General features: G+C 33.6%; 5 protein-coding genes and 2 long non-coding RNA genes across 9 annotated transcripts; 4 read left to right on the top strand and 3 right to left on the bottom strand.

Moving 5' to 3' along the window:
• The first annotated feature begins 2,970 nt into the window (after positions 1-2,970).
• Positions 2,971-10,923, top strand: LOC124435797 (enhancer of filamentation 1-like). Of its 2 annotated transcripts, XM_046985754.1 has the most exons (4): positions 2,971-3,193; positions 3,277-3,505; positions 7,087-8,385; positions 8,934-10,923. In XM_046985754.1, the coding sequence occupies exons 2-4, from the start codon at positions 3,497-3,499 to the stop codon at positions 10,596-10,598; spliced, it is 2,973 nt and encodes a 990-aa protein (XP_046841710.1). In that variant the 5' UTR covers positions 2,971-3,193; positions 3,277-3,496; the 3' UTR covers positions 10,599-10,923. The 2 variants fall into 2 exon arrangements, with proteins under 2 accessions (XP_046841710.1, XP_046841709.1); XM_046985753.1 differs by lacking the exons at positions 2,971-3,193; positions 3,277-3,505 and adding an exon at positions 6,122-6,269.
• On the bottom strand, positions 10,826-13,321 carry LOC124435798 (synembryn-A-like). The gene is made up of 5 exons (XM_046985755.1): positions 12,429-13,321; positions 12,010-12,358; positions 11,673-11,933; positions 11,366-11,579; positions 10,826-11,288 (listed from the first exon to the last, which is right to left on the bottom strand). Exons 1-5 carry the CDS (start codon positions 13,133-13,135, stop codon positions 11,110-11,112), a joined length of 1,710 nt encoding a protein of 569 aa, XP_046841711.1. The 5' UTR covers positions 13,136-13,321; the 3' UTR covers positions 10,826-11,109.
• Positions 13,322-13,452: 131 nt separating this feature from the next.
• LOC124435799 (N6-adenosine-methyltransferase catalytic subunit-like) lies at positions 13,453-17,834 on the top strand. 2 transcript variants are annotated; one of them, XR_006945159.1, is made up of 21 exons: positions 13,453-13,796; positions 13,868-14,085; positions 14,170-14,252; positions 14,327-14,393; positions 14,520-14,556; positions 14,623-14,671; positions 14,746-14,863; positions 14,949-15,002; positions 15,076-15,189; positions 15,267-15,303; positions 15,371-15,426; positions 15,667-15,738; positions 15,813-15,866; positions 16,068-16,160; positions 16,237-16,331; positions 16,404-16,551; positions 16,640-16,701; positions 16,849-16,924; positions 17,006-17,042; positions 17,140-17,281; positions 17,596-17,834. XR_006945159.1 is itself a non-coding variant. In XM_046985756.1 (21 exons), exons 1-20 carry the CDS (start codon positions 13,676-13,678, stop codon positions 17,246-17,248), a joined length of 1,704 nt encoding a protein of 567 aa, XP_046841712.1. In that variant the 5' UTR covers positions 13,456-13,675; the 3' UTR covers positions 17,249-17,281; positions 17,596-17,834. The 2 variants fall into 2 exon arrangements, 1 of the variants encoding a protein (XP_046841712.1); XM_046985756.1 differs by having other exon boundaries at positions 13,456-13,796; positions 16,636-16,701.
• Positions 16,977-18,064, bottom strand: LOC124435815. The gene is made up of 2 exons (XR_006945160.1): positions 17,891-18,064; positions 16,977-17,673 (listed from the first exon to the last, which is right to left on the bottom strand). It is a non-coding gene; the product is annotated as an uncharacterized LOC124435815 (long non-coding RNA).
• Positions 18,065-18,167: 103 nt separating this feature from the next.
• LOC124435805 (probable sodium/metabolite cotransporter BASS4, chloroplastic) lies at positions 18,168-23,775 on the top strand. Its single transcript, XM_046985766.1, is given in 8 exon segments — positions 18,168-18,547; positions 18,550-18,755; positions 18,830-19,006; positions 19,090-20,267; positions 20,360-20,421; positions 20,518-20,591; positions 23,477-23,561; positions 23,684-23,775. Coding segments are annotated over 4 exon segments (1,179 nt in total). The 5' UTR covers positions 18,168-18,273; the 3' UTR covers positions 19,612-20,267; positions 20,360-20,421; positions 20,518-20,591; positions 23,477-23,561; positions 23,684-23,775.
• LOC124435817 lies at positions 22,439-23,260 on the bottom strand. The gene is made up of 2 exons (XR_006945162.1): positions 22,728-23,260; positions 22,439-22,670 (listed from the first exon to the last, which is right to left on the bottom strand). It is a non-coding gene; the product is annotated as an uncharacterized LOC124435817 (long non-coding RNA).
• Positions 23,512-25,115, top strand: LOC124437073 (protein MTSS 1-like). The gene is made up of 7 exons (XM_046987095.1): positions 23,512-23,561; positions 23,684-23,775; positions 23,849-23,926; positions 24,024-24,064; positions 24,237-24,362; positions 24,422-24,577; positions 24,669-25,115. The coding sequence occupies exons 1-7, from the start codon at positions 23,512-23,514 to the stop codon at positions 25,113-25,115; spliced, it is 990 nt and encodes a 329-aa protein (XP_046843051.1).
• Positions 25,116-26,040: the final 925 nt, after the last annotated feature.

Below are 26,040 nucleotides of genomic sequence, written 5' to 3'. Positions count from 1 at the left end.
GTGGCGTTATTACTAGTAAGTCACGCATTAATTTTGAATGTTATACGGACATAGCTTTTCAGTTGCTGTAACAGTCCACAGGCTCAAGATGAAAAAGTATAACATAGACAGAACATATAATATGATTTATATAAGGCATTGAAATAGTACATTTGAATGGATATCATCAAATCTGTTTGGAAAGGGTGTTAAAAATGATATTTATGACTGAGGTACAATCATGTAAACCTTACTGGAAAAATAATTTCTCCCAAGATAAAAATTACATGTTATACAGGTGCTGTTAAATGTAAAATGTTATTGGTTCATGTCACATGATGTAAAATCAAAGTGAAAAATTGTTGCTCACTCATTTCAATATCAGAACAAATAAAATAGTTATGGAGCCAAAAACTAAAGAAAATATTTTTCGAGCTTGTGAAGTGACAACTATTAATAGAAAAAAGGAATCAGAAAACATTCAGTGTTTGACCAAAAATCTTGTGGTCACCCTTATAGAATTTTGCAATGAATGAATCTTGAATGAAACAAAATGCTTTAATATACACTCCTTTGTGAAATTGTGAGTTTTGTTTTCCCTCAAGTCCCATGCAAACATTGAGAGTCTTGTAAAACAAAATTCACTATTTCCCTTGAGAGTGTACATTAGTGTTCATTGCTTATTTGTTCTTGTTATGTGTCACTTAGAAAAGGACTGGGACTAGCTATTTAGTAGAAATCAATTAATAAATTGTGAAGTCAACACATTTTGTATTACATATTGAAAACATATGAACAAAAAATTTAAAATCCATATGTTTTATACTATAGAATAAACTTTTAGCTATAGTGTTTGTTGTGTTTGTTTTTTTTTATTTAAAGAGTTGTTGTATTTCTATTTCTACATCTTTTAGGTGCATTAATTTCATTGGTATATGACAAAGCTCAACTTGGTATGACCAATGTCATTGCTTTGTTTTGGGGTGCTGGCCAAGCTTTAATATTATTTTTTATCTCATGGATAAGAATCATGGCTACTTTATAACCCTGATTTCAGCAAAGGTATGCTTACATCTGTCTACATATGATCAATCTATTATTGTGTGTAGCCTGTGGAAGGTATACTTAGCTTTAATTCGACCCCAAAGATTTATCTGCACATAACTTATTTTTGCATTGTTCTTTGCAAACTGTAAAAAGCAATTTATGGTATTTAACTCAGTCATTGTTAGGATCATTAACGTTGAAAGCATTTGTCAAACACAAAGTTTTACAACTATTGAACAAAGTAGAATTGTTGATACGGGAACTATTGCTAATCATTAGCATATTAAGTGAAAATGGTCAATGGGCGGTAGTCCTCAGACTGTTAAGTGAACAAGGATAGTTCAGCAACACTCCCTGGAAAGTGGGGTGAAAAGGTGAACTCTTTAGGCTTTCAATATTGAAGATGTACAGACCGCCCCCTTAAAAATATTGACTGGGCAACCCATGCTGCTATTTGTTGACTTTGATAAACTATAAACTTTTCACCGTGAAATTTTTATTTAATTTATCCAAAATGAAATTGATGATGAGGAAAATATAAAGGAATTATTTTTTTTGTTCGTTTATACATGTTTATTTTTCGCATGAAGTTACGGTGCAAATCTTTTTAATTATTAATTTAACAATAAGAAGGACTTGAGATGTTGCCCACGTCAGTTAATCGTTATTCTAGGATGGGCAATACGGAAGATTTATTGAAAAATTCGCTCCTGAATCTTCCGTATTGCTTTCCCATTTATAAAAACACATCTACAATTACTGAGGAATTTTTATTAAAGTATTTTTCTTTTTTAAAAAAAAATATTCGAAAATACGTGAAAACATTAAGTATGTCGTAAAACAGTCTTTGAATGACGACTGACTTTAAAAAATACATTTTCTATTATCTGCTTAACGCCTTACACTGTCGGGACGCATATTAATCCTTTTTTTTTATATAAAATACGACGGAATTATGACAAATAATATGAATTAAACTCGCCTTACTCCAACCAATCATATCCAATATATTTCTGTAAGAATGACTCATGTTTCAACACATCTAGTTATTTACCTGTTCACCACCTGACATTGGTAGCATCAAAGATTTTAATGCCTCTAGCCTAGTATATGAATGCATCGCTGTCTTTTGAACAAATTGGTCATTTCGTCTTAATGAAACCTTTCATAGTTAATTTGTTGCTCGTATTAAATGGAAGAAAATGTTTGTTTTCTGAACCGTCTGTTTGTAAATTTGAAGTATATAGTTCTTTGAATTCATATCTCATGTAAGTTTTTCAACTTGAGTATATTTTTTCTTTGACGTCATCCAGCTTTTCTATCATCTGCTTACAGCTTTCGTTACATTCTACATCAAAGATTTCCAACTAATTTTTGTGGGTTCTTTTTCGTTATGACTCCGTTTGAGAAAAATGGGACGTTTCTATAAATTCTATGTTTTACAGGGTTTTTTTCAGCGTACAAATCACAACATGTACGCTTTAGATTTCAAACATTGCATAATAAAACGTTTTCTTTCCCTAATGCCAAACTATTCCTTGTCTAAAAAGAAATCGTTTGGCAGTTTTCGCGTGACTCTTTTTCTTTTAACAAGGGCTCTATTAAAGAGTATGACGCGAAAACCAACCAGATATTGAAATATCGACAAAGCTCTTCCGTGCAGTCACTTAAAAATTCGCCACACAAATTATGATATATATCTACAAAAAATTTACAATTCCATGTGTCCAGTTCATTTCTTGCAAGGAAATTAAATTAATCGAGTTTCAGCAGTATATTATGCTTTAAAGCCAATGTGCTTTGAAAATAAACATTCGTTGGATTGCATGTGATAAATGTGGTTATTAACTTATAATTTTGGTCTAAAGCGTGGGCTGCTTATTATCGGAACAGGATAAGACCTTACTACGTCATTAAGTACAATTTTATCCTTTGCCTTTAATGTATTCATTCAGAAGAAGACAAAGCTTGACGATCGCGTCAGCCAGCATAACTATCACAAACTCAATGGTCTAATATTTTTTGTGTTTATTTAAACGAAGACAAAGCTTGTCCTTAAAACATTCATTGCATTCAAGGCGGGTTGAGGGCGGAGATATCACAAGTATAAAGTTCAAATAAGAGCTACTTTGAGCGACACATGCTTTAGTCCAACGTATATGGTCAGGTAATATAATATGACTGTGACATTAACCAAACGATGACTGTTGTTGCTTTGCTTAAAAGTGTTTAAAATATATTCTTTTTAAGGTGTGTTTTGGACCAACGGAACGGTTTCTTGTTAGCATTTATACGAAGCTTTATCGCCTTGCCTATCTGGGTTGAATCGTGTATCTTTGTGGAGGATTATTATCAAATGTAACATTAACTGCAAGTTATTGCCTGTTGCTGTTGGTCAACAAATATATTGAGTGGGAATTACTTTTGGTTAAACAGCAATCAAAAGCCGCAGGAAAGGTTCTTATTCAGAATGAGTTCGGTAAGTTTATTAATATAGTTTTAGATTTTGTACGAACACAGTAGTCATCATACCCAACCTTTCCGTTTTGCCTTTATAAATAAATATTTAGGAAATATATATATGCGTCGCATACATCTGTATTTCGGAAGTAAACGATGTGCCATTTTTTGCTATTATATTTATTTAATTCTTGCGTTCATTAATGAATAGAAATATCTTTTATTAACCGGTCGAGTTTTTTTATTAAAATGAACCTCGATACATCCTATATATTGACTATAACATTTATTTAATATTTCATGACGACTATTGAACAAAAACTTATGAAAGTTTCTTTTAGATTAAGTCTCATTTCGTCTTTATTCAAAGAAGCGGTTTCTGTTTGTATAAGGAATATCATTATAGGTGATAACTACTGCATTTTGGGGATTATATTATCATTGTTGATATTAGAAGTAGCTAAATATGTTCTGATAATTTCTGCTTCGGCGTTGATGAAATGTTTTTCATATTAAACGTTAATCATCATTTTTCCAACTAAAGCTCCTGTTGAAAATGCTTATTATATTTTTAGTTATTTCATCAAAATGTTTGTATTTAAGCTAGGGCTTTGTTTGTAAAGGTAGCAACGAAGGACTGTCCCCGTCTTGTCAAGACATGCATAATTCAATAGTTTATGTTTAACTACCGTAAGTCGTTTTCATACAGCATGTTTTATAAAACAAATAGTAAAATGTCTAAAGTGAGGTGTTTTGCTGTTGTGTTATCAAACCAGTTAAAATAAACTTACATTTTTAATTTTTTATTTGAACATTATCAGTTCACATGTTGTATTTCAGAGACAAATTTCGACCTTCTTTGCGGATGCAACGGAATTTCAAAAATCTTATAAGCAAACCGTTCATTGAATTAAGCTACCTGTGTCTATTAGTTGTTGTCATCATTGTTAAAATTTAATGCTAACAATGGTAAATTGTACGTAATTGTTGGTTGTAACAACGTAATCCTTCTTAAAACTTTGATGAAGTCAATCTTTTAATAATATCAATCAGAAAACGAATATATGACTGATGTATGATGCTTTCTGCGCATCGTGTCCTTAATGTGTGATTTTGATAAAAAGAACTTTATTATCATGTGCTTAAGATTTAAATTACACTTGGTCATGTTGCCATTAACGACTAAGGATTCATGCTAGGTAAATATAAAGATGTAACTGCCAAGGTGATAAATGGTTTGGCAAGAAGATTTTAACAAGGACTTCTTATGTATACATTAATCTTTTTACCGCTTCTTTATTGAGGAGTTAACAGAAGCCTGGTAGACAGTGTCATTAGGAGTAGGGTGTACCAGCATAAGCATGAATACCAAAGTTATGAAGCAATCGGATGTCCAGTCACTTCTTTTAGTCATTTCCTACCTATGTGGGCTGTCTTATATTGATGTTGCGCCCATTGTGTTAACGATTGTGCGAAAAATTTACATGTTTGTTTCTTCTGCGCCCACGTTCATTATCGTCATGATTGTTATAAAATTGTTTGCTCAAACTAGAGGAAATCTCCAACATGTGGACTTCATTTCACTAAAATATCGTCTCCACTGAACAAACATGGCGTGGGTGTCACGTACAATTAGATAAAAAAAGTCCGTTATGTTTTTTTGTAACCCTACTCTGGTATGAAACGACATTTATTGTGAAACACGATATGAAATCATAATAGTGTCAGTAGATAAGATTGATGTGTAAGGTCTTTATTTGTATTGGTGCAGATAAAAAAAAACACAGTGTTAGTTAATTCATAACCGTTTTTCACAAACATTCATAATTTTCAATAAATACGTGGACGTCACAGCGCATGCGCTAACATCTTTCTTTGATGACGCATGCGTATTAGCTGTTTCTCACGGTCTTAATTAAGAGCGAAAACCTGGATTTGATGTTTGATGTGTCATTATTATCAATAAGGAAATGTGATTTTAATATTTTCAACGAAGGTGGTTATTCCACTTAATCATCTTGACTAATTTTTTCCTCAGAACACATCAATATAACAATGGTCTTAACGCTTTCTTTGTGTATTAATGTATCGTGGGACATGTTCGTTAATGTTGTAACGTCTTCATTCTTCGGACCACAGTGTTTTTCTTTGAATGCTGTTATTGCAGTTAAGATTTAATTGGTTTATCGAGGACAACAGCTGTTGCTCTACATGGCATGTTGTCAAACTGTAAGAAAATATTCGCTCAATAAAACTCCTGTGTACTAATCATCTGTTTAATCCAATTTTAACGTGGGACCAAACATTCAATCCAAGCAGACAACATAAAGTTACTGTGCTATAAAACCTTATTACAATTTCTATATGACGTCACGTAACCTTTGACCATGTTAAGTCAACATTTTAGGAAATATCTCCCTTGGAATAATTTGAAATATGCACTTATGTTTTGCCAATACATTGCTCATAGATAAATGTTGGATTCATTTCAATCACGCTATATCGTATTAGAAAAATGTAAACTATTAACACTCTTATCCGCAACGAAAATACAAATCAAATTTCGAGTATTTATCGAGTTGGCTACAGTCCATGTAATTCACTCCTCACGCACGCAAGCTAAGGAAATCACGCTGAGGAAATCACGCTATATAAAGTCAAGGGTGTATACTCTCTGCTCATTTGATGATGTGCTTGCGTCTTCGTGATTGTAAATAAAGACAGTTTTTTGAAGCAAATATACTGTCCTCTTTAATATGCACTGTAAAATGATCGGACGTATGGTAAGGTTTGTTTGTTCAATATCATTTGGCAATATCTATAAAACTTAACACTTTTTTATATTGCCTTAAACTTGTGCTTTTGTAGTTTATCTTAACTTTGCGGTTAACATTCCTTCATAAATAAATACCTCGATATTTATAACATATTTGCATGCCACTACAGTCATAAGTATTTCTCTTATATTGTGTTGAGTTTAATTTGTTCTCAATGTATTCATACGACAGGTAATTTTGAATGACTGGGTTATATTTAACTTTTTCTTAATAAACACGAAAGCAATAACAACTTCAGACTGTTATCTTTAAAAAAGACAGCAGATGGAAATAGCCTGTGTTGTTATTCTATGCGTTTTAAGTTTTCTATTTAATTCATACTAAAATGATGAACTAGTTAAAGATCTTTCACTAGTTAAAGATCTTTCAAAGGAAACTCTTTGGTTGTATCTTTTCTTTATGCAAACGAAAAACATATATCTTTTTATGGCGTGATTTATTTGATGCTCTAAAGACATCGAGATCAGTATCTCCAGACAAACGAACAAAACAACACTTGAGTTTAAGTACTTAACTAGATGTTTGTGTGAGTTGACCCATGAAGTCAGTCAGGGATATTTTTAACGAGATTATAAAGAAACCTCAGCCTAGAAATTTCTATTTGTTAAATTAATATTAATTACAAACCACGTTAAACGAACGTGTTCAGTTTTTACAAACTTATTTCTTCAAAGTAAACATAAACATTTATGCTTTGATTCTACATTACATTGGTGAACTCTGTAAAGTTTTATTTAAAATTTGAAATTTCTTTTTATGTTAGGTAGTTCGCGCTAAAGCTTTGTACAACAATGATTCGGAGGCAGACGACGAATTGTCTTTCAAGAAAGGAGATATCGTGCATGTTATTGAAACTGATTTCGAAGGAATGTTGGGGTGGTGGTTGTGTTCACTTGGGGACAAACAGGGTGTAGCTCCTGGTAATAGACTACAATTAATATCCATTGACGATGATGCAATGGGACCTTATGATGCTCATGGAAATGCGTGGAAAGAGTCGTATGGTGACGTTGACTATGATATACCTAAATCTTATTCCCAATCTGAACCTGAAGATTATGCGACACCTAAATCCGACTCTCAAAGACATGGATTACTCTTACCCAGTCCTCAGGCTGTTAATGCTGAGCGAAATAGTAACACATCCGATGGATTGGCGACAAATGAAACTTATGCTGCACCGTCTTTGCGCTATAGCTCTGAGAGGTCTAGTGACGAGTTTCGATTGTCCAGTGAAATGTCCCACGGAAGTGGTTCTGATGAAATGTATGATGTACAGTCTCGTAATTCCCTTGAGTCAGATGATGGTCAGCAACCCAATCTACCACCCAAATCAACAAATACTTCATATAATTCTCCATCAAGTTCAAGATACTCCAACCAGTCAGATAGTCCGTACAGCTCATTAAACAGCCACGAGTTATATGATCGGTTGCCTGCCCACGAGTTATATGATCGGTTGCCTGGCAACGAGTTATATGATCGGTTGCCTGGCAACGATTTATATGATCGGTTGCCTGGCAACGACATGCTGTATGATAAATTACCTAATCATGAAACGTACAATGATGACACAAACCGAACTGTTTCCGTCAGCAGTCAAGATTATGTTAACATGTCAAGTTCTTCCTTCAATTCAACTAAAGATCTTTACGATGTACTACCATCCACATATGGAGAGGATTATACATTTCCTGAAAAACGTCAGCAGTTAGAGAACACAAAACGAACTATTTCAGTTAGCAGTCAAGATTATGTTAACATGTCCAGTCCTACTTTCAATCCAACTCAAGATATTTACGATGTACTACCGGCGGCTCACGATGAAGTTGATTCATTCCCCGACAGGCGTTCGGCGCAACGGTTGGCGGATGGCAACAATAATCCTACAGACGACAAAAATGGAATTTATAGAGAGATACACGAGAAAACAGAATCGTACAACAGTTCTACTGGCGAGAAAAAATCAGGAAGCCTAAAGTCAAACAAGAACTATGATAGTGACGATTATATTGATTATCAGGAAATTTATGGAATGGGCGATAACAGTGAAATATCGAAGGTAAACAATATTAGTACTGTGCACCGGAGTGCCAGAGTTAGGGCGCAGCAACGGCTATTTTTGACTGCTGGAGCCGGAGTTTGTTCATCTCCGGCAAAACTCCTGCAGCTGTTGTTTGTGCTGCAAAAAACTCTCACTTTAGTAAACGTGTCTGATCACAACATTTTTGTATCAACGAACGATAACTATCGTCTAAAATTGAAAAACTTGCATGAAAATAAAACATTTTGTGCATGGCACAACATGACGCTAGATTGCGTTCACACATGCTAATTTATGATTCAAGGTCGGAGTGTGGAAATTGAACTTTACATATGAAAATTTTACTAATAATATACCTTAAACTGTTGAACAGGGACTTGCAAAATTAACCAACCACAACCAGTGATTCGAATTATAAAATAACCAGAGCCGGAGTTTGAAACCGGAGTTCAGATTTGACAAGAGGCCGAGACTGAAAAACCGTAGTTTGCACAGTCCTAAACAATATGCAACAATATTGTCATTTTAAGAAGAATTTTAACGATTTTTTTGTGTAATTAATTTAGAATAATCAAGGTCAAATGAAAGAGTCTGTTCTTGGAAAAATTAACATGGCAAAAGTACGCGAGCTACAAATATCACATGGTTCAGCTCTTCAAAAACTTCATAAATTGCAACAAGCTGTGGATGTTGCAGTTACGAAACTTTTGAGTTTTGTTACAGATGACTGGAGACGTCCTGAAGTTTATGCTTTGAACATGAATGGTATCCGTGATATTTCTGGCAAAGTGAAAGTCGCTTTAAGACTATTGACGGAGTTTGGATTAAATTCTTTGAAGAATTCTCAAAATCTAGGTGACGAAGAAACATCAAAGAAGATCGAAGGAAGCCTGACGCCATTATTAGAGTCATATTATTCTATCAAAAATGCTATACAGCAATTGGATGAAAGTAATTGGAGATCAGCGTATCAGGAGACGTCTGATGATAATTTGAATACTATAGTAAACCTTGCACGATGTATACCCAGTGGTGCTTATTACCTTGGGGCAATTGTTTCCAATGTAGCATCTAGATTGTTTACGGAGAAAACATCAGATGGTATTGTCAAGAAAGAAATGATACAAAATATTGTCAAGCAAAAAACTGTATCCAACAGTCCCGAGATGAGTATTGTACACCCTGATGCAACATTCATTGTTGCAACTAAAGACACAAGCTCAAAAACAGAGGTCAAGAACTCAAACACCACGCATTCCCTTAATGGTGCAGGCGCTTTTTCTAGTAGCACTCACAATGAAAATGTGTTAAAGGTTGCGATGAATAAAACCAGCTCAGAGCATGTTGGAGATGGAATAGAAACACAACTTGTTTTACAGTCCATCAAAATTCCAACGCCTGTTCAATCGAAGCCAAAAAGAGACAAAAATAGATCGGACAGTGGTTCAAATACTTTAGTTGCTTCTTCTGTATCTTGTCAAAATCCTAGTACTTCAAACGATGCAAGCACGGAAGCCCTATCGCAGCAGGTGTCAGAACTTACCAATAATTTGCTTAATCAAATTGACACTGTCAAACCTTCCACGCACGGTTTTACGAGAAAAGGAAGCAAAAGACTTAGTCCGAAAACTGTGCGTAGATTATGTTCGATAACCTTGAAAGATGATGATAAAATTGGTGATAGAATATTTGAAAACAACGCTTCAATTCCTCCTAAACCATCCCGACAAAATAGTTCTCCTGTAACTCCCACCAACTTTGACAACAAACGATTATCGCTTACGGGAACGATGTCAGATCCGAGTTTCACACACTCGAGAATTTCAGACGAGAATCGTTTACAAACTCTCGAGTCCTCAGTTGAAAAAATGAACTGTGAATTGATCGTTTTGAAAGAAGCGATAAGGGGTTTTGGTGATAGCGTTCGCGATCATCATAAACCAAAAGATTTTGTTGCACACAGCAAGTTTATTGTTCTCAGTGCACACAAGTTGGTGTTTATTGGCGATGGTGTGTCTCTATGTTTGCAAGTTGACGATGGTCGAGTAATCTCTTCTCTGACTAATACTCTTTGTGAAGTAATCAACGCGTTTGTGGAGAGTATTAAAATAGCAGCACAACATTATCCAGAGGAGAATGCGATGAATAATATGATAAAAAATGCGACAAATGTCACAGAGAAAGCATTGGGCTTGTATAGTTCGATAAAACGTCTAACTAGAAATAACTGATGTCCATAAGTAAAATGAATGGAACTACTCCAACGTTAATGTTGATGTATTTAGGTAAATATAGGAGTATATCTAACGAGGTTTGCTCATATCACTAACATTGAATTGTGTTATTTTGAACCACAATTCCAAAATCGTTCAGTTCTATAGTAAATTGTTCAGTTGATTCAATAATGTGGATGACCAAAATTTGAACCATGCAAACTACATGAACAAATTTTCAATAATTTTTAGTCGATAATGTATTAATTAAATAGACAGATGTAGTTAACAATGACAATGTTATATCAAAGAAGTAGGTACTTAAATGATAAATTTACCAAAATGGTTAGAGTTGCTTTTTTTTTTGTTTATGACGATCAATCATTGGACGTTGAAGTCAAATTTAATGACGTCAGGCTAAAAAGATCTCTCATCGTCTCACAAAACCAACACTAATCTTTAAATATTGTAAAGACACAACTAAAAACTACACCAATGTATAAAAGAGAACGTCTAGGAATCTTTGCTCTCAGTCTTCTTCAATGTTTAATTCAACTGGTTTTCCATCAGGACCAATGGCAGCAGATTTCACTAAACCATTTTTGTTTAACTTGCTCAACAATTTTGCTAGTTCCTCTGCCTCTGCTTCTTTTTCTTCTTCGCTCATTTTATTCAATGGATTGTCAACTTCGACGTCTGTTTGCGCCCCTAATAATGGGAAAGCAAGCATTCAGGTTTTACAACAAACATATTTTGCTTTTAATGAAGTATTAACAAGAAACTACCTGTCATTGGGTCAATTTTATCTTTTACTTTCATATACTCTTCCGTGTCGGAGTCCTCATCATCATTGGAATAGTTTCCCATGTTATCGTCATCATTTCCAGCCATTAGACCATGATCTGCCAGGAAACCTGCAGCATTTCCATAGCCCACGTACTTTGTGAGACGTGCAACGTTTTCTTTGCATAATACAAACAAAAATTCGCCAACAGATTCCTAGAACAATGAAGGGTTTGAGTTGATTTCTGAATTGTGATAAAAAGTTTTTGACTATGTTTTTTGTCAATAGAAGGTGAACAATTTAGAAACCTTTATTTCGGGAATAGCAGAGGTAAGAAGCCTAGCTAGTCTTCCTCGGATGTTTTCAATATCTTCAGGTTTCTCTTTACCAACATGACCTAATGATGGTAACACTTGTTGACGTAAATATTTACGAATGATTCTGTTGTGCTTGGAAACAGTTGTCATAACAGAGAGAAGAGGAGTTACATATTCTTTTAGATTTTTGTTTTCAATCAACCTTTGGTCAAGAATCTGTAGTAATACACAAATTGCCTCCACATTATAGCACTGAAAAAAAGATGAGATGAATAATTTAAAATTAATAATTTCAATGAAAAAAACGGCATAAGTAATTTCCGTCTACCTCAAAGATTACGGGGTATTTTTTTGTATTTTCCTTGGAATTAAAAGCATTCATTAATTCTTCTGCAACGAGTTTATCAATTCTCCAATGCAAAAAACGATAGGAATCATAAGGAAGATTGATCAACATATTTATAATATGATTTTGAAGATTCTTTGGTTCATCATCAAGTTGCTTGCATTTGATAAGCAGATGGCAAAGTATGAAAATCAATTGAGCACTCAGTATTTTTAGGTTATTTTCTGGATTTTCTTGGCTGATGTTGATGGTAATATTGAAGAGAACTTTAAGCATTTCTCCAAATATCTCTATGTCTTCTTTACTGAGTGAAATCTCAGGCAAACAAGGCCTACAGTCAAAAGAAAATGAGACTTATCCATATCAACGATTCTGAGATTCAAAAAAAATAATTTAACTACCTGGATGATAAAGATGAATCTGAATCAGTCTCTATCATTTCTTGTTCTTTAGTAAGAAATTCTTGTCTGTCATCATGACCAGGAATAACTTGATTTAAAGCTTTAGTCAACAGCTCAACAGCATTACATCGTAATGCTTCCATTCGTTGATTTGCCTCAAGAGCAGTCACAACAAACAATAATCTTAGATCAAAAAATTTCACATCTCTTGGAAGATCTGATTGATCAAACCAAGCTAAGCGTTTACACAATGAAGAAGTACAGTTGTATTTAACAACATAATCCTTAAACTGCATACTTTGATACACTAAATTACAAACACATTTCAAAGCTTCAATGACTTCTTCTGATCTAGCTATAACTCCTTCTAATTTCATTGGACAATTTCCAGAATAAAGGCCAGCAAGTTGAAGGAAAGTTTGACAAGAATTCTCCGTTACCATTTCGTCTAAGTTGGATTTGTCCCTACTTAAGATTCGTAGGGCTTGTAAGCATCGTGCTGTATAACCATCAAAAGCTTTCCCTTCCTCACTGCTCAACTCGTTTATCAAGCAAAGAATAAACTCCTGCCTTAAAAGTTGATTTATATTTTGAAACGAGAAGGTAGTTACATTTTCCTCACAGAAACAAATGAGTTTGGATTCTTTTACAGCGCTCTTCTCTTTTGTAGATATAGCATTTAAAAACTCCTTGATTAATTCTTCCATATTTTTTTGCAATGAAGAGGTAGGAAAACGAAAACAACAACATTCATGAACAGCTGTCAATATCAAAAATGATTTTATCAAGACTTGTGCAAATGTGCGTTGTCAATAACATAAATCCTTGACAATAGTTTTCTTTCCCCCCTGATTATATTTTCCTGTTATTATGTGAAGGGGGGTGAGAGTTCGTCACTGTGCTTTCATCTTTGTATGATACAGTATGACGTCTTCTGTTTGAAAAGTTGATTTGATATTAACTGACTATTTATATTTATACAAGTTCATGAATTATTTTTGTAAAGTATAATGAAAATGTACTGTCTGCATTTATTAAAGTAGTTATAATTTAATCATGAAGTTGGCGGAGGACACAGGTTTTATATTGTTAATAATAGATAGCGTATTTTCGAGGATGGAAAAGAGTAGCAGTAAAACACGATGGCGGCAATTTTTGGCTTAACAATTTTTAAGAAAAAGCAAATTCACTTACGAAAACATGTCTTTTCTGTTTTGAATTGAGCTAGTACATAGTTTCAAAAGATTATGTCTGAAGGAGATACGTGGTCAGAGCTACAAGCACATAAAAAGAGACAAGATAGTTTAAGAGAGAGAATTCAAAGACGAAAGAAAGAGAGACATGGAATTCTTACAGCAGCTTCCAATGGTACGACATAAAATGGCCACTGGGCTTTAAGTGCAAAGTGATGAGTTTTAAAAACTTTAAATATCTTTAAGATGGTGTGTCAAAGACAAATGAGAAACCAGTCACTTCAACTTTGGATGGAAAACAGACTATTGTATTGAAAAATGAAATTGTTGTTGAAGCTAAAACTGAACCGAGTAATCTGAAAAAAAGCAATTCTGTACTTGAGAAATGGATTTTAGAATATTTGTCAGATAAAAATCTATCAATACCAGTCAGTTCTTTACATCTTGCATCCAAATGGTGTGAGGTGAGTCCATGCAAAGACTTTATATTTGCACAAATGCACATTTATTTATACCTGTATAACAAAGTTAGAGTTATTATTTTTAAGTCATCAAATGCTTCACCATCTTCAATAACACATGATGATGTTACTGATCTTATTGAAAAGTTGGCCATACAAAATTACATCCAGTATGTCAAATATATATTTGTAATATTGGTGGTTATCAAAACACTTTAAATATGAGCTATGTAAAATGGTTTAGGATTAAATCCAGCCAATCGTCTGAAGGAAAGACATGCATTCTTATCACAGAAGTTGACTTATCCAAGGTTTGACAATATTAGAAGTTGCACTTGTGAACAGTCAAGAGACTGAACAGATCTTTACTGTGCAATACAAAGTTTTCAGTCTGATAGACAGTGGTGTTATTTATGTTAAATTCTTTATGATTTCAGTTGAAAGCAGTTGTTCAAGAAATAAAAGCTGTATCTGGTATTTTCTTATCTTTTAGCACTTTTTGTAAATGCTATTAATTAATGATCTGCTGCTTTACTTTAGCAAACTCTTCTTCAATGGGACCAGTCTTAAAAAAAAGGAAACAAGAAAGGTTTGCCATTAATGTCATTTTATTTTACTTCATTTTCTACAAAGATGTTCATCATTAAATTTTATTTTATGCAGAGGATCTTCAAGGGAAGGTTCGAGATCACAAGATGTTTCACAAAAATCTAAAAAGAAAAAACTTGACAATGATGACATACAATCTATGTTATCGACAATGACATCTATTGAAACAGAGGTTTGCACTTTGCATTGTTCTTACTGGTGAAAACTTTTGTTATAATCATGCTACATAACAAAAAGAATTAATTTACTTTGCATAGACAAAAAAGCTTGGGGAAGATGTACTAGATTTGTTAAATATAAAATCAGCTAAGGTAAGTATTGGTTACTATTTGGTTGAGTTTCTAACTGTGTAAAAAATAGATTTTTTTCTTAAATTATAATCAGGAGCAGTTAACAGTTGAAAAATTCAAGAGTCAGGGGGGAGCAAATGTTCAGGAATTTTGTGAACATGGCACTCGAGATGACTGTAAAAAAAATAGAAATGGTGTTTGTAAAAAGGTTGAAAAATAAAAATTCATCTTCACATAAAAATAATGACTTTCCATCATAAATACTCAAAATTTCTCCTTTTTCAGGTTCATTTTAGGAAAATTATACAAAAACATACAGATGGTAGCACTTGCTTTAATCCTTTTTCCTCCCCCTTACAATTTAAAGTAAAAAGTGTTTCATTTTCTAGAGTCCTTGGGTGACTGTTCATTTCTTAACACCTGTTTTCATATGGATACTTGTAAGGTAAATGAAGTATTTTCATATGGATACTTGTAAGGTAAATGAAGTATTTTCACATGGATACTTGTAAGGTAAATGAAGTATTTTCATATGGATACTTGTAAGGTAAATGTAGTGTTTTCATATGGATACTTGTAAGGTAAATGTAGTGTTTCATATGGATACTTGTAAGGTAAATGAAGTAGTCAGCTTTCAAAAATTTCAACATCTAGTTTAAAAGTTACTTGTTTCCCATCAATTTAGTATGTGCATTATGAAGTGGATTATACAGGAGTTTTAAAAGACAAGGACAGAAAAACTGATGAAAAAGATAAGGTTGTTCATGTGTGAAGCTTTAAAGTAAAGTGCAGGAAGGAAATTTTATTTTTTCATTAATTTTATACTTGTAGCAAAATGAAACAACCATTTCTGCAAGTGGCAATATAACACTTATACCACCACAGGTAGATGTTTTTATACTGGACATCACTATTGTTTTCTGTCTTTATGTAAGATGTTATAAACTGTCTTCTTTAAACCTTCTGCAAGCTTGGGATCACAATCTGCATATAATGAATATATGAATATTGCCCAATGCCTCCCAATTGTGTGCATAAGTGGTTCGACTATGTTTAATTAATTTTAAATAATTTCTTTTTATGTAGTGGATTCAATGTGATTTAAGATATTTAGACTTTGCTGTAATTGGTAAATTCAGTGTTGTTATGGCTGACCCCCCCTGGGATATTCATATGGAGGTTTGTGGTTTTTCATAAAGAAATGTGGATTACATTGATCATTTCTTGATAATGAATTATAATAATTTGTATTTAGTTGCCTTATGGGACAATGTCTGATGATGAAATGAGAAAACTTTCTGTTCCAAAATTACAAGATGAAGGTTATATTTTTCTCTGGGTAACTGGAAGGTAAAATATTTGAGCTTGAACATTGAGAAAATCTGTAAAGATTGGGGTTTCATCTTGACCAATGCTTTGTAGGGCAATGGAACTTGGTCGAGAATGTTTAAAATTGTGGGGATATGAGCGTTGTGATGAACTTATCTGGGTGAAAACCAATCAACTTCAACGTCTCATTAGGACTGGACGTACGGGACATTGGCTAAATCATGGCAAAGAACATTGCTTGGTTAGTGCGTCATTGTTAGTTACACTGGGTATTCATTAGTCTTCTATTGTTATCAATCAAGTTAAATCTTGAGTATTTTGGTAGATAGGGGTTAAAGGGAAATGCAACAAGATGAACAAAGGTCTAGATTGTGATGTTCTTGTTGCTGAAGTAAGTTGTTATTTGTACGTAGATAATAAATATGATGTATAGTGTACATTTCATTTATTCTATCAAATTGTAAATACATGGAAAATTCATTGAACCACAGATTTTATATGTATCATGGAATGATAGTTATCAATCTTTTATCTAAAGGTACGGTCTACTAGCCATAAGCCGGATGAAATTTATGGTCTTATTGAAAGACTTTCTCCTGGCACAAGAAAAGTTGGTAAGAATGATGTCGAACATATTTTGTAACTGATAATAAAGAAATGTGTCAATTAGATTTCTTGGTATTTTGTTTCTTTAGAGCTGTTTGGTCGACCTCATAATGTGCAACCAAATTGGTGAATGTTTGAGTTTCAAGTTTTTATATCCTATGTATAATTTAAAATATTATTTGTTTGCATTCTATGAAGTCTAAATAAATTTTTGTGTATCAAGGTTAACACTTGGCAATCAACTAGACGGAGTTCGTTTGATGGAGTCCGATGTTGTTGAAAGATTTAAAGTTAAATATCCAAATGGTATACAACATTTGACATCGAAATAGCAAAAGTTATGCTTTTTCTTCACCATTACTCAGGTATAGTCTCTGTTAGAGTTTTATTAAATTTTTTAAAATATAAAATTGTCTTGACGATGTAATATGATTTTTTCATAAATAAATGTGAAAATAAATTATCAAGTGAATATTTACATGAATGCAAACAATTTTTTATACTAATACCAACATTTTTTGTACACTGATCACATTTTGTGGCTACCCCCCAGTAATCCCCTCAATATTTAGTTATATTTGACCATGTTGATTTTTATTCTGCCTTTCTCGAAGTCTTGAACTTCTTCGTAACGGGTGATTTGATTTTGAATAAATTTGTGTCATATCTTTCTTCTCAGCTGGTTCATCATTGCCATACACCAACTCACGAATAAAGGAAAAACGTACCAAGAATAATTTCCAAACCATGAACCAACCTGAAGTTGATGAAGATTTTGCTGTCAATTGTGGCATTGATTCAAAAAGTGCAGTTGAATTTATGTTAGGAAATAATTTTGAAATGGTTTATTAAATAGTCATTGTTATGGTTTCAATCCCCTTTTACAAAAATAAAAATTACATCGACCTAGTAACGTAATTTATGAATTGTTCAGATTTGTTGAATAACGGTCAAATTATGTTTCAAATTCTTACCAAATAAAATCAGCAATACAACAATAAATAGCGCACCAACAGTGGACAAAATTGCTAAAAGCACTTCCTTAAGATCAGAGCTTTTAAGAAATTCGGTCATCGTTAAAGGTTTTTGAATAACAGCTGTTTCAAATTGTTGCTAACACAAAATGATCATTATTAGTTTGAAAATTGTGACAATGACGCGTGGGATTCACGCATACAAACAAAACTCGCGTGTGACAGCGTGTGCACTGGTTCACATGAACACTTGACCATGTGACCTTTCGTGCGTGAACTCGTGACCTTTGAAGGTTGAAAACCCACGAAAACAAACGAATGGACAAATTACGAAATTAATTTTATTTTTAGGCTCTCTAGTAAGCTTTTTAAATAAGTAAAGCATGTCGTCGAATGAGAACGAGGAGTTAGATAAAAATGTGAAGACAGGACAGTACAAATTGTTCCTACGTGAAAAACTTCTGCCATTTTTATACAAACAATTTATGACGATAACCATTGTTGTCTTTGTTGCTGTTGGATTCATTTTACCTGAGCCTGGAAATTGGGTTGGCAGTTTTAAAGGATCATCATATATTTGTGTTATTGTTGTATTTCTTCATTCTGGCTTGAAATTGAAAACGGATGCATTAAAAAGTGCAATAAAGCAATGGAAAGCTTTTTATTTGGTATTACAAGTATTTTGCTTATATCAACATTAATTGGAACTAAACTTTCCCAACTTTTACCGTTTGGAGAAAGTGTTGGCACAGAGAATACTGCTAACCACACATCTAGGGAAAGTATTGTTGGTCCGCATGAATTCCTTCTTGGTTTAAAGTTTTATTACATATCTCCTTCTGCAATTGCTACTGGAGTAGTTTTGGTGTGTGAGAAAAGTTAGTTGTTGATTTTAATGTCAGAAATTACATACTGATTATGACTTGTCTATTTTTTCAGACATCTTTAGCCGGAGGTGATGTGACTGTTGCATTGCTACTTACAGTGACCACAAATACTTTAGGAGTTGTGACAGTTCCTTTAATGGCAACATGGCTGGTTTCTGTAAAAAATGTTAAAATTGATGAAGTTTCATTGCTTGTTAAGCTCCTTTGTACAGTTCTAGTCCCACTTATTGTGAGTTTACAATCTTGTTTTATTTTTATAATGTACATTGTGAATTTCAAACATTGATTGCCATTGATATTTGTTTGTGAAAGGTTGGAAAAATAATGGCACAGATCAAGAGAGTAAACACATTTGTACAAGATAACACAAAGATTCTAAAGTTAATAAGTATTGTATTTCTGGTTTTTATACCTTGGATGAAGATAAGTCAGGCAAAACTTTCTGGATCATTTAAAACAGTTACTTTTTTAAATCTGTTTATTGTTGTGTTGTGGGGTCTGGCACTGCATATACTTATTCTTGTGATAAACTATATTGGTGCACGTCTGATACAAGTCAGTGTTCCTGTGAGGAAAGCAATAGTTATCTTAGCAAGTACAAAGACTTTGGCTATCACCTTATCAGTGATTAGTTTTTTACCATCAAACGTTGGCAATGCTGGTGTTATGAGTTTACCTATTACATTAATGCATGTTGTGATACTTATATTTGATTCGTTGTGGGTGGTTCATTGGAAATCTTCTGAAACAGTTAACAATGATTCCAATGATTTGTTAATAACTTCAGACATTGAGCACAGTTCTTATAGTGTGGTTTACGTCTCTTCATTGTAGGTTTATAAAAGTAAAGGATGATTTGAGCAAATATGAGTTTTATGAAATACTTATTTACTATGGTGTAGAGTAGACAACGCTCAAGTTCTCTCGATGTGCCACGTATATTTCCGAACATTAAGATATTTATTTTTATGAGTGAATGAGTATAGAAATATCTAGACTAAAATAAAGGATCTTGCCCAAGTCTTATCCTCTATAATCATTATTATCGACAAAGCAAGTATTTTTACGTTTGATGAAAAACAGCAATATAAACCATTCGAACTATTAACTTATAGCTTAAACGTAAATATGTTCATGGAATTTAATCCCGACAATGGACCCCAACCTATTCGCTTGATTTCCTGTCAATTAGAATCAAAGCATTTGGTATTGGATGAAACAATGTGAATTTTGTGATTCAATAATGTGGAAGCACCTATAAATTTTGACCTTTGAAGTGTACGTATGTACAACAAAGGGAAGAGGTTTCTCATTATTTACGGCGGGAGTAGGTTTCGTGTATTTTCATTTTTCTTGCGTGATATCGATGATATTGTTTCGAAAATCTTTGTTTACATGACATGTGTCTATGTGAGCATCATTGAGCAATGATAGAAGTTGAGATGGCGGAAGATTCAAGCTTAATTCAGTCGATCATTGACGATCTTAAGGTTTCGTATGTTATTTCATTTTGGAACAGCTTTTGTTATGGCACCGCGTGCTTGTTGTTTGGTGTATAACGGATTTTTTGTATGATTTTTAGGGCACTTCGCCGCTTTGGGAAGATTTTGTATGCAAAGGCTCGAAATTTCATGTTGCTCTACGGTAGGTAGTTCCATGAAAACATTTTGTTGTCATTCATCTCTGGTCGCTAATGTGTTCAATCTTGTTGTATTTTTAAATTATTTTTTTGAATTGTAGTTCGGCAGTAGTTACTTTCGAGGCATTTCTTGATTCTATGACGAAAATAGCTGATGCGGCAACGTTTTCTAAAGGTAGGATGGGAATCGTGTTAGGTCTCAATAGGAAATAGTGGTATTTTTTTGGTAAGAGTATATTTCCGATGATGTCGTTTTTGAATGACAAAACACTTGCTGTGTTCTGTGTATTTTATATGTTTTAAGTAAATATTTTTAATTTGCGTCTATCAGATGAAATTGATTCGCACGAGTTTATTTAAAAACATATAACTTTTAGTTCAACCTAGGAAACTCTGAAATGTTGTAGCATTTTTTCACTCTACTGACGACCGCGAAACATAAAAACCGTTTATTTTTGAAAAGGCATTGAATTTATCAACCGTAAAATTCAATTTTATTACTGAATATTATTCATTTATCATTAACATTACCAATCAATTATGTTAAATTGCTGTGTAAATGAATAATACGTGAACGCGATACTTCGGATTACCAAACAATACTGGTTTGATAAATGAAATTGATATAACAGGCGATATTTACATTTTAAGATCATCGTCATTATAATATTGTGATATTGGTGAATCCACGTGGAACGATACAGCAAATATTGGCTATAGTTAAGACACATTACCATGTGTGTTTCGCGATAAAGTTTGGTCGTTAACCCAATCTTTGATTTGTATCATGTACATTCACATGTCTGTCAACATTTAAGTTCAGTAGGAAAATCTGTATTTTCAATAATATATTTATTAAAAACATTGTTGACCCAGCTCGTGTGTTTGATGAAATCCTTTGAGTCCATTAGCACTATAAAACGTTATGACGATAAATGTGACACTTTAATTCAAACAATGCTTTGTCAATTTTCTAATTTATGATGAAATGTACTGTCATACCAATGTTTCTACTCTACTATTAATATCGACTGCCTATTCACATTTTATCTTTGGGATGTTGCGGTTTATGACACGGACTTGTTGAATTTTAATTAATGTTGTAAGCATTTCAATACAACGGTTAATTTTAGAAAGAATTTAGAGCTATGTATGGTTGTATGACGTTGTGACTTGCTGCGACGCTATAGTTCGTCTATTTAGCCATAAGAGTGAAATACCTCTATAGTATTCAACAAAAGGAGGGCATTCTATTGCTGTGAAAGATTTTTATATCACTAAATAATTTATAAATGGAAACGTAGTAAATTATTTATTCTATCTTAGATTGCCGCGATAACGTTGTATGTGTATAGTTTTTATAAGCCAGACGATTTTAAGCCATATGATGTGTTATCTCTACATATTGGTCTTGTAATGTGTCATCGTCAGCTAATCCGTGCATAATACACATTACACAGTATATAGAAGGAAAACGTGTGTGTAGGGCGAACTATAGTGTATGGTACGCAGTGCATGGTACCTAGTATGTGTGGTGGTGTCAAGGAGGATCTTATTCATATATTTACTGTGCCTGGTTAATTTCTTAGGAAAACATTTCACTTGGTATAACAGAATAATTGTCCCTTCAATTTACGTAACAACGTTTGATTGACGTCCTACATTGTGCTTGGTACATATATATTTCATCTATAATATGTTTTTTTTATCCTCCCCGTGTGTGGTGTATCTAAGGTACTTCAAAATAAATTACCGTAGCTTATTTTGTGGTTATCTTTACATTTCCAAATACCTTAGAGGCAACTCCAACGGTAAGGTTTTAAACGGTAAAATTCAAAACCAAATAGTGTTGGCGTTTTGAAGGTTTTTGTGTTAAAAAATTGAGCAGCTATAATTTATTTTGACTGACGCGGTGTCCGTTGCTGATTCTGAAATAAAATATAAATTTGTTTTATCTTATCGCATTTTGTCCTGTTTCAATTAAATTAGCATTTCCTGATCAAATATTGAAGAGAGCGTTGTCTGGAGAAGTTTGACAGAAAACTGCTGCACATTTATTTTTTCAAGTAGCTAATATTGCCACATGTTTGATAAAAATATTCATTTTTCATTTTCGTGCCAAAATTTTCTTCTGTAAATTCAAAATAAAACTCATTCGTAGCACGTTACCGCGATTTTAAATCGTTTGTGAATTTTTCCCGTTTGAAAGCGATGACTATCCATGTTTTAATGGTGTTTTTCTTTTGTCTACAAGCTAAAACAATAATGTGGGTTAGTTTGTGAAAAGTTGACATTTCCAAAATTATCTTACGTCATGCGGTGTTACAAAATCTTCAGTCATACAAGGTCATTGGTTGTGTTCAAACTGACATAATATGTAGATATTTCCTATCTTTTCCACGCCTTATGTCCTTATCTTTAATTTCATTATGGATGGTTTGTTGTCCTGCTGATTATTGAACTTCACTCGTAAATATAGTATAAAGCAAACTCCGAAAAAGCAAGAGATCTTCAGATTGCAAAATATGCATCAAAACAAGACGAGAAGTGAACTGTAAACTTTCGACTTTATTTCAAAGTCATCCTCAGACAGAATGATATTTAAAACCATACATACAAATATATATTTACAACGCATGAATTACGTAAACAGAAGTAAGCAATAGAAATTAAACAGTATGATATTTACAAAAGCAGAGTTGGAAGAGGTGTAGTATTTCAAAAGGATGAATTGAAAGTACAGACCCCACTTGTAGAATATCGTATCACTCATAAATATTTTTGTTGTTGTTTTATGAAATTGCCAGCTTGAAATTGTATTTTTCTCTCGCAATAGGTTTTGCGATTTTTCAAGTAGTTTTCGATCTGAATGAACGAAATCTAGTCTTGAATGTACAAATAAGTTTTAAGTCTAGGACAGAATTTTTGACGTCATTAGTGCGTCATATTTCGTGTGAAATTTCAACGTCGGATGTAAATTGTATTTGTGAAAGAAACTATTAACTTATCGTTATCATGTGGGGTTTGGATTGTTAAAAAATGTTTACTCATATGTTCTAGGGGCTGCCAAAGATGTTGGAGGGACTTTGACCAAAATGGTTTACAAGCATCGTAATATCATGCAGAAATTGAAAGTTCTTTCCGGGTGCGTACCATTGAGCTCTATAAGACCTTATAAGTTATTATAGAACTCAATGGTGCGTACTTTCAATGAGGATTGGAATATTGTGCTTCCGTTGCTTTAAGTTAATTTTCGTTTTTAACCAGGCTATTTGGAGATAATTTTCTCATACCTCTTCAAGAGAAGATTGACGAATGGAAAAAGTCAGTTAACATTTTTGATAAGGAAAACTCGAAAGGTGAGAGTTGTTTTTTAACTTAACTTTGCTGTCTGTAAAGTATTTTCATGTTTTAATCATTCTCGTGTTACAGAATACAAAAAAGCAAAGCAAGATTTGAAAAAGGTCACACTGGAGACCGTTCGTATGCAGAAGAAAGTCAATAAAAAAGGTATTCTATTGAAAAAGGAGAAAGGAGAAATGTTTTTGTCAACAAGATGATTCGTGAAATTACTTCTTTACATTTAAATTCCTGTCGTTAATTTTAGGAAAGTTTGGTCATAAACAAGAACTGGAGGCACTTATGAGGGTTGGATGCCATGAAATGTTTTGTTGTGATTGCAGTTTATGATGTCATAGCTTTCAGATATGATGATGTCATAGCTTTCAGATATGATGATGTCATAGCTTTCAGATATGATGATGTCATAGCTTCTAAATATTATGACGTCGTTATTATACAGATGTTTTGTTTTCCTTAGATGCGCAATGCACAGTTTGGTGTGTTTGAAGAACATCAGAAACGAGCTTTAAGGAAAGTTTTGATTGAGGAACGCTCGCGTTATTGCAGTTTTGAATTTGTTTCAACCGATCGTGGTAAGATTTTGGTGCAGACTACCGACGTTTATTATTGAAAGCAATTCATGATTGGTTTATTTTTCAAAAGGAGCAAGAAGTCTCCCTTATTGATGATGCACAGAATTTATCGGTTTTGTTACAAGAAGCTGCTCGCCAATGTGAAAAACCATACGAACTTTCTCAAGCAGGAGAGCATATGATTGAAGAATTCAAAATTTCTGAACGTGGCTTTTATGATGAACAGGTTTATATAATTTCGATAATAATAATACCAAAAGCAAAACAATGGTATTTTACCTCTTTTTGTCATTTCAAAAATTTCATCTTTTATCAAGGGTACTCCTCCTAACAGTCCCACAGGTCGGCATCGTAAGAGTTCATTCAGTTTATCTTCGGAAACTTCCTCTCGTTCCAGTTCTCCTACATCTTGCGATGGTTCTCCAGAGAAGGGTACGCTTACACGTAGTATGAGCTTGTCATCCGCAGTGGTGAACAGTAAACCTGCGCCCCCGGAAAGGCGAAATAGCGTCGTCACTACTCAACGTGGAAACTATTTTAAAAAAAATTTTCCAACGTCTCGTATTTCGTTAACGTCGCTAGATTCTTCAACGAACCAGTCATTTTACTCGTCTTACTCATCGTTAGACTCACAATCAGTTGACTGTCCTCCTCCACCTCCTGCCCCTCCAATTTTACCACGTGCACCCCCCAGTCCTAACCCTAGTGAAATGAGTTTTCCTCCACCACCACCAATGGAACAACTAATGAGAGGTAAATTATAACGTTTCCTGCTACATATTGATTCCATTTATTTTCTGTTGATCGTATATTCAAATGCTGACATCCTTTCAACCTCATTCTCGCCATCTTTAGACAGAACTCGTAAAATTTCATGGGCGCCCATGGATTCTGGATTCTATGCAAGTATGTCATCATCGTTGGATAGGACATCATCTGCATCATTGGCTCATGTTCAATATGATGACAATGATAGCGGTCATTATGAAGCTGTTGTACCCTATGAACCTGGTAACCTTGGGGATATGGAGGGATATTACGAGAGTCCCCAGTACATCATGCCAAATATGAAGATAAAAAGGAGTAACAGTGAGATAATCAAGGGCTCCCGACACCCCAGCTTCCATTCAAAACGTAGCATTAGTGTAAATGAAAACGAAAGATTAGAACCGAATGATAAAACTATCCAACATATACGACGAATTACTCGTCAGGATCCACATGCAAAAATGGTGGATTTCAAAACAGATTTAAGTGCTTTAATTGCTGAGAATGCTGCCGTAGTAGCTGCACATTTTCAAAGAAAAGACGACAAGCAAATGGAGAATCCGAGACGAGGTTTTGACAACGAATTCTTGGACGAAAGTTATAAAGTCAACGAAGATAACTTTGAGCCATCTAGTTTTTTGGCGCAAATTCAACGTCGCAGATCAACCATGAAATATGTAGCAAAACATAAATAGTCAAGTGACTTTCTACATCCACTTTTTTGGTTTCGTACAATTTTAAACACGCTTTTGCAGACTGGGCCGAGGTGAATGTTACCTCGACTTGAGCTCTGACTTAAGTACTAATTTTTACTATTTTCTCACAATCAAATTCGTTCTTATAGTTTGTTGGAGTTAATGAATGTATATCTACTTGAAAGTGAAATTCTTTAGGTTTTAAACAGATGTATTGTAACAATAA

This window comes from Xenia sp. Carnegie-2017, unplaced genomic scaffold (genome assembly GCF_021976095.1).
Source record: "Xenia sp. Carnegie-2017 unplaced genomic scaffold, XeniaSp_v1 HiC_scaffold_16, whole genome shotgun sequence".
In the NCBI taxonomy this organism is placed as follows: domain Eukaryota; kingdom Metazoa; phylum Cnidaria; class Anthozoa; order Malacalcyonacea; family Xeniidae; genus Xenia; species Xenia sp. Carnegie-2017.
This window is presented reverse-complemented; position numbering and strand designations above follow the sequence as displayed.

Excerpts from the sequence above, each read along its gene's own strand:
- LOC124435799 (XM_046985756.1), top strand. The coding sequence starts at position 13,676 with ATGTCTGAAGGAGATACGTGGTCAGAGCTACAAGCACATAAAAAGAGA. Across the intron at positions 14,253-14,326 it reads GCCATACAAAATTACATCCA|GATTAAATCCAGCCAATCGT; the intron begins GTATGTCAAATA and ends AAAATGGTTTAG. Across the intron at positions 15,304-15,370 it reads TATACAAAAACATACAGATG|AGTCCTTGGGTGACTGTTCA; the intron begins GTAGCACTTGCT and ends TTCATTTTCTAG.
- LOC124435798 (XM_046985755.1), bottom strand. The coding sequence starts at position 13,135 with ATGGAAGAATTAATCAAGGAGTTTTTAAATGCTATATCTACAAAAGAG. Across the intron at positions 12,359-12,428 it reads GATTCATCTTTATCATCCAG|GCCTTGTTTGCCTGAGATTT; the intron begins GTAGTTAAATTA and ends TTTTGACTGTAG. Across the intron at positions 11,934-12,009 it reads AATACCCCGTAATCTTTGAG|TGCTATAATGTGGAGGCAAT; the intron begins GTAGACGGAAAT and ends TCTTTTTTTCAG.
- LOC124437073 (XM_046987095.1), top strand. The coding sequence starts at position 23,512 with ATGGTTTACAAGCATCGTAATATCATGCAGAAATTGAAAGTTCTTTCC. Across the intron at positions 24,065-24,236 it reads AACTGGAGGCACTTATGAGG|ATGCGCAATGCACAGTTTGG; the intron begins GTTGGATGCCAT and ends TGTTTTCCTTAG. Across the intron at positions 24,578-24,668 it reads GTGGCTTTTATGATGAACAG|GGTACTCCTCCTAACAGTCC; the intron begins GTTTATATAATT and ends TCTTTTATCAAG.
- LOC124435797 (XM_046985753.1), top strand. The coding sequence starts at position 6,243 with ATGCACTGTAAAATGATCGGACGTATG. Across the intron at positions 6,270-7,086 it reads GTAAAATGATCGGACGTATG|GTAGTTCGCGCTAAAGCTTT; the intron begins GTAAGGTTTGTT and ends TTTTTATGTTAG. Across the intron at positions 8,386-8,933 it reads ATAACAGTGAAATATCGAAG|AATAATCAAGGTCAAATGAA; the intron begins GTAAACAATATT and ends TAATTAATTTAG.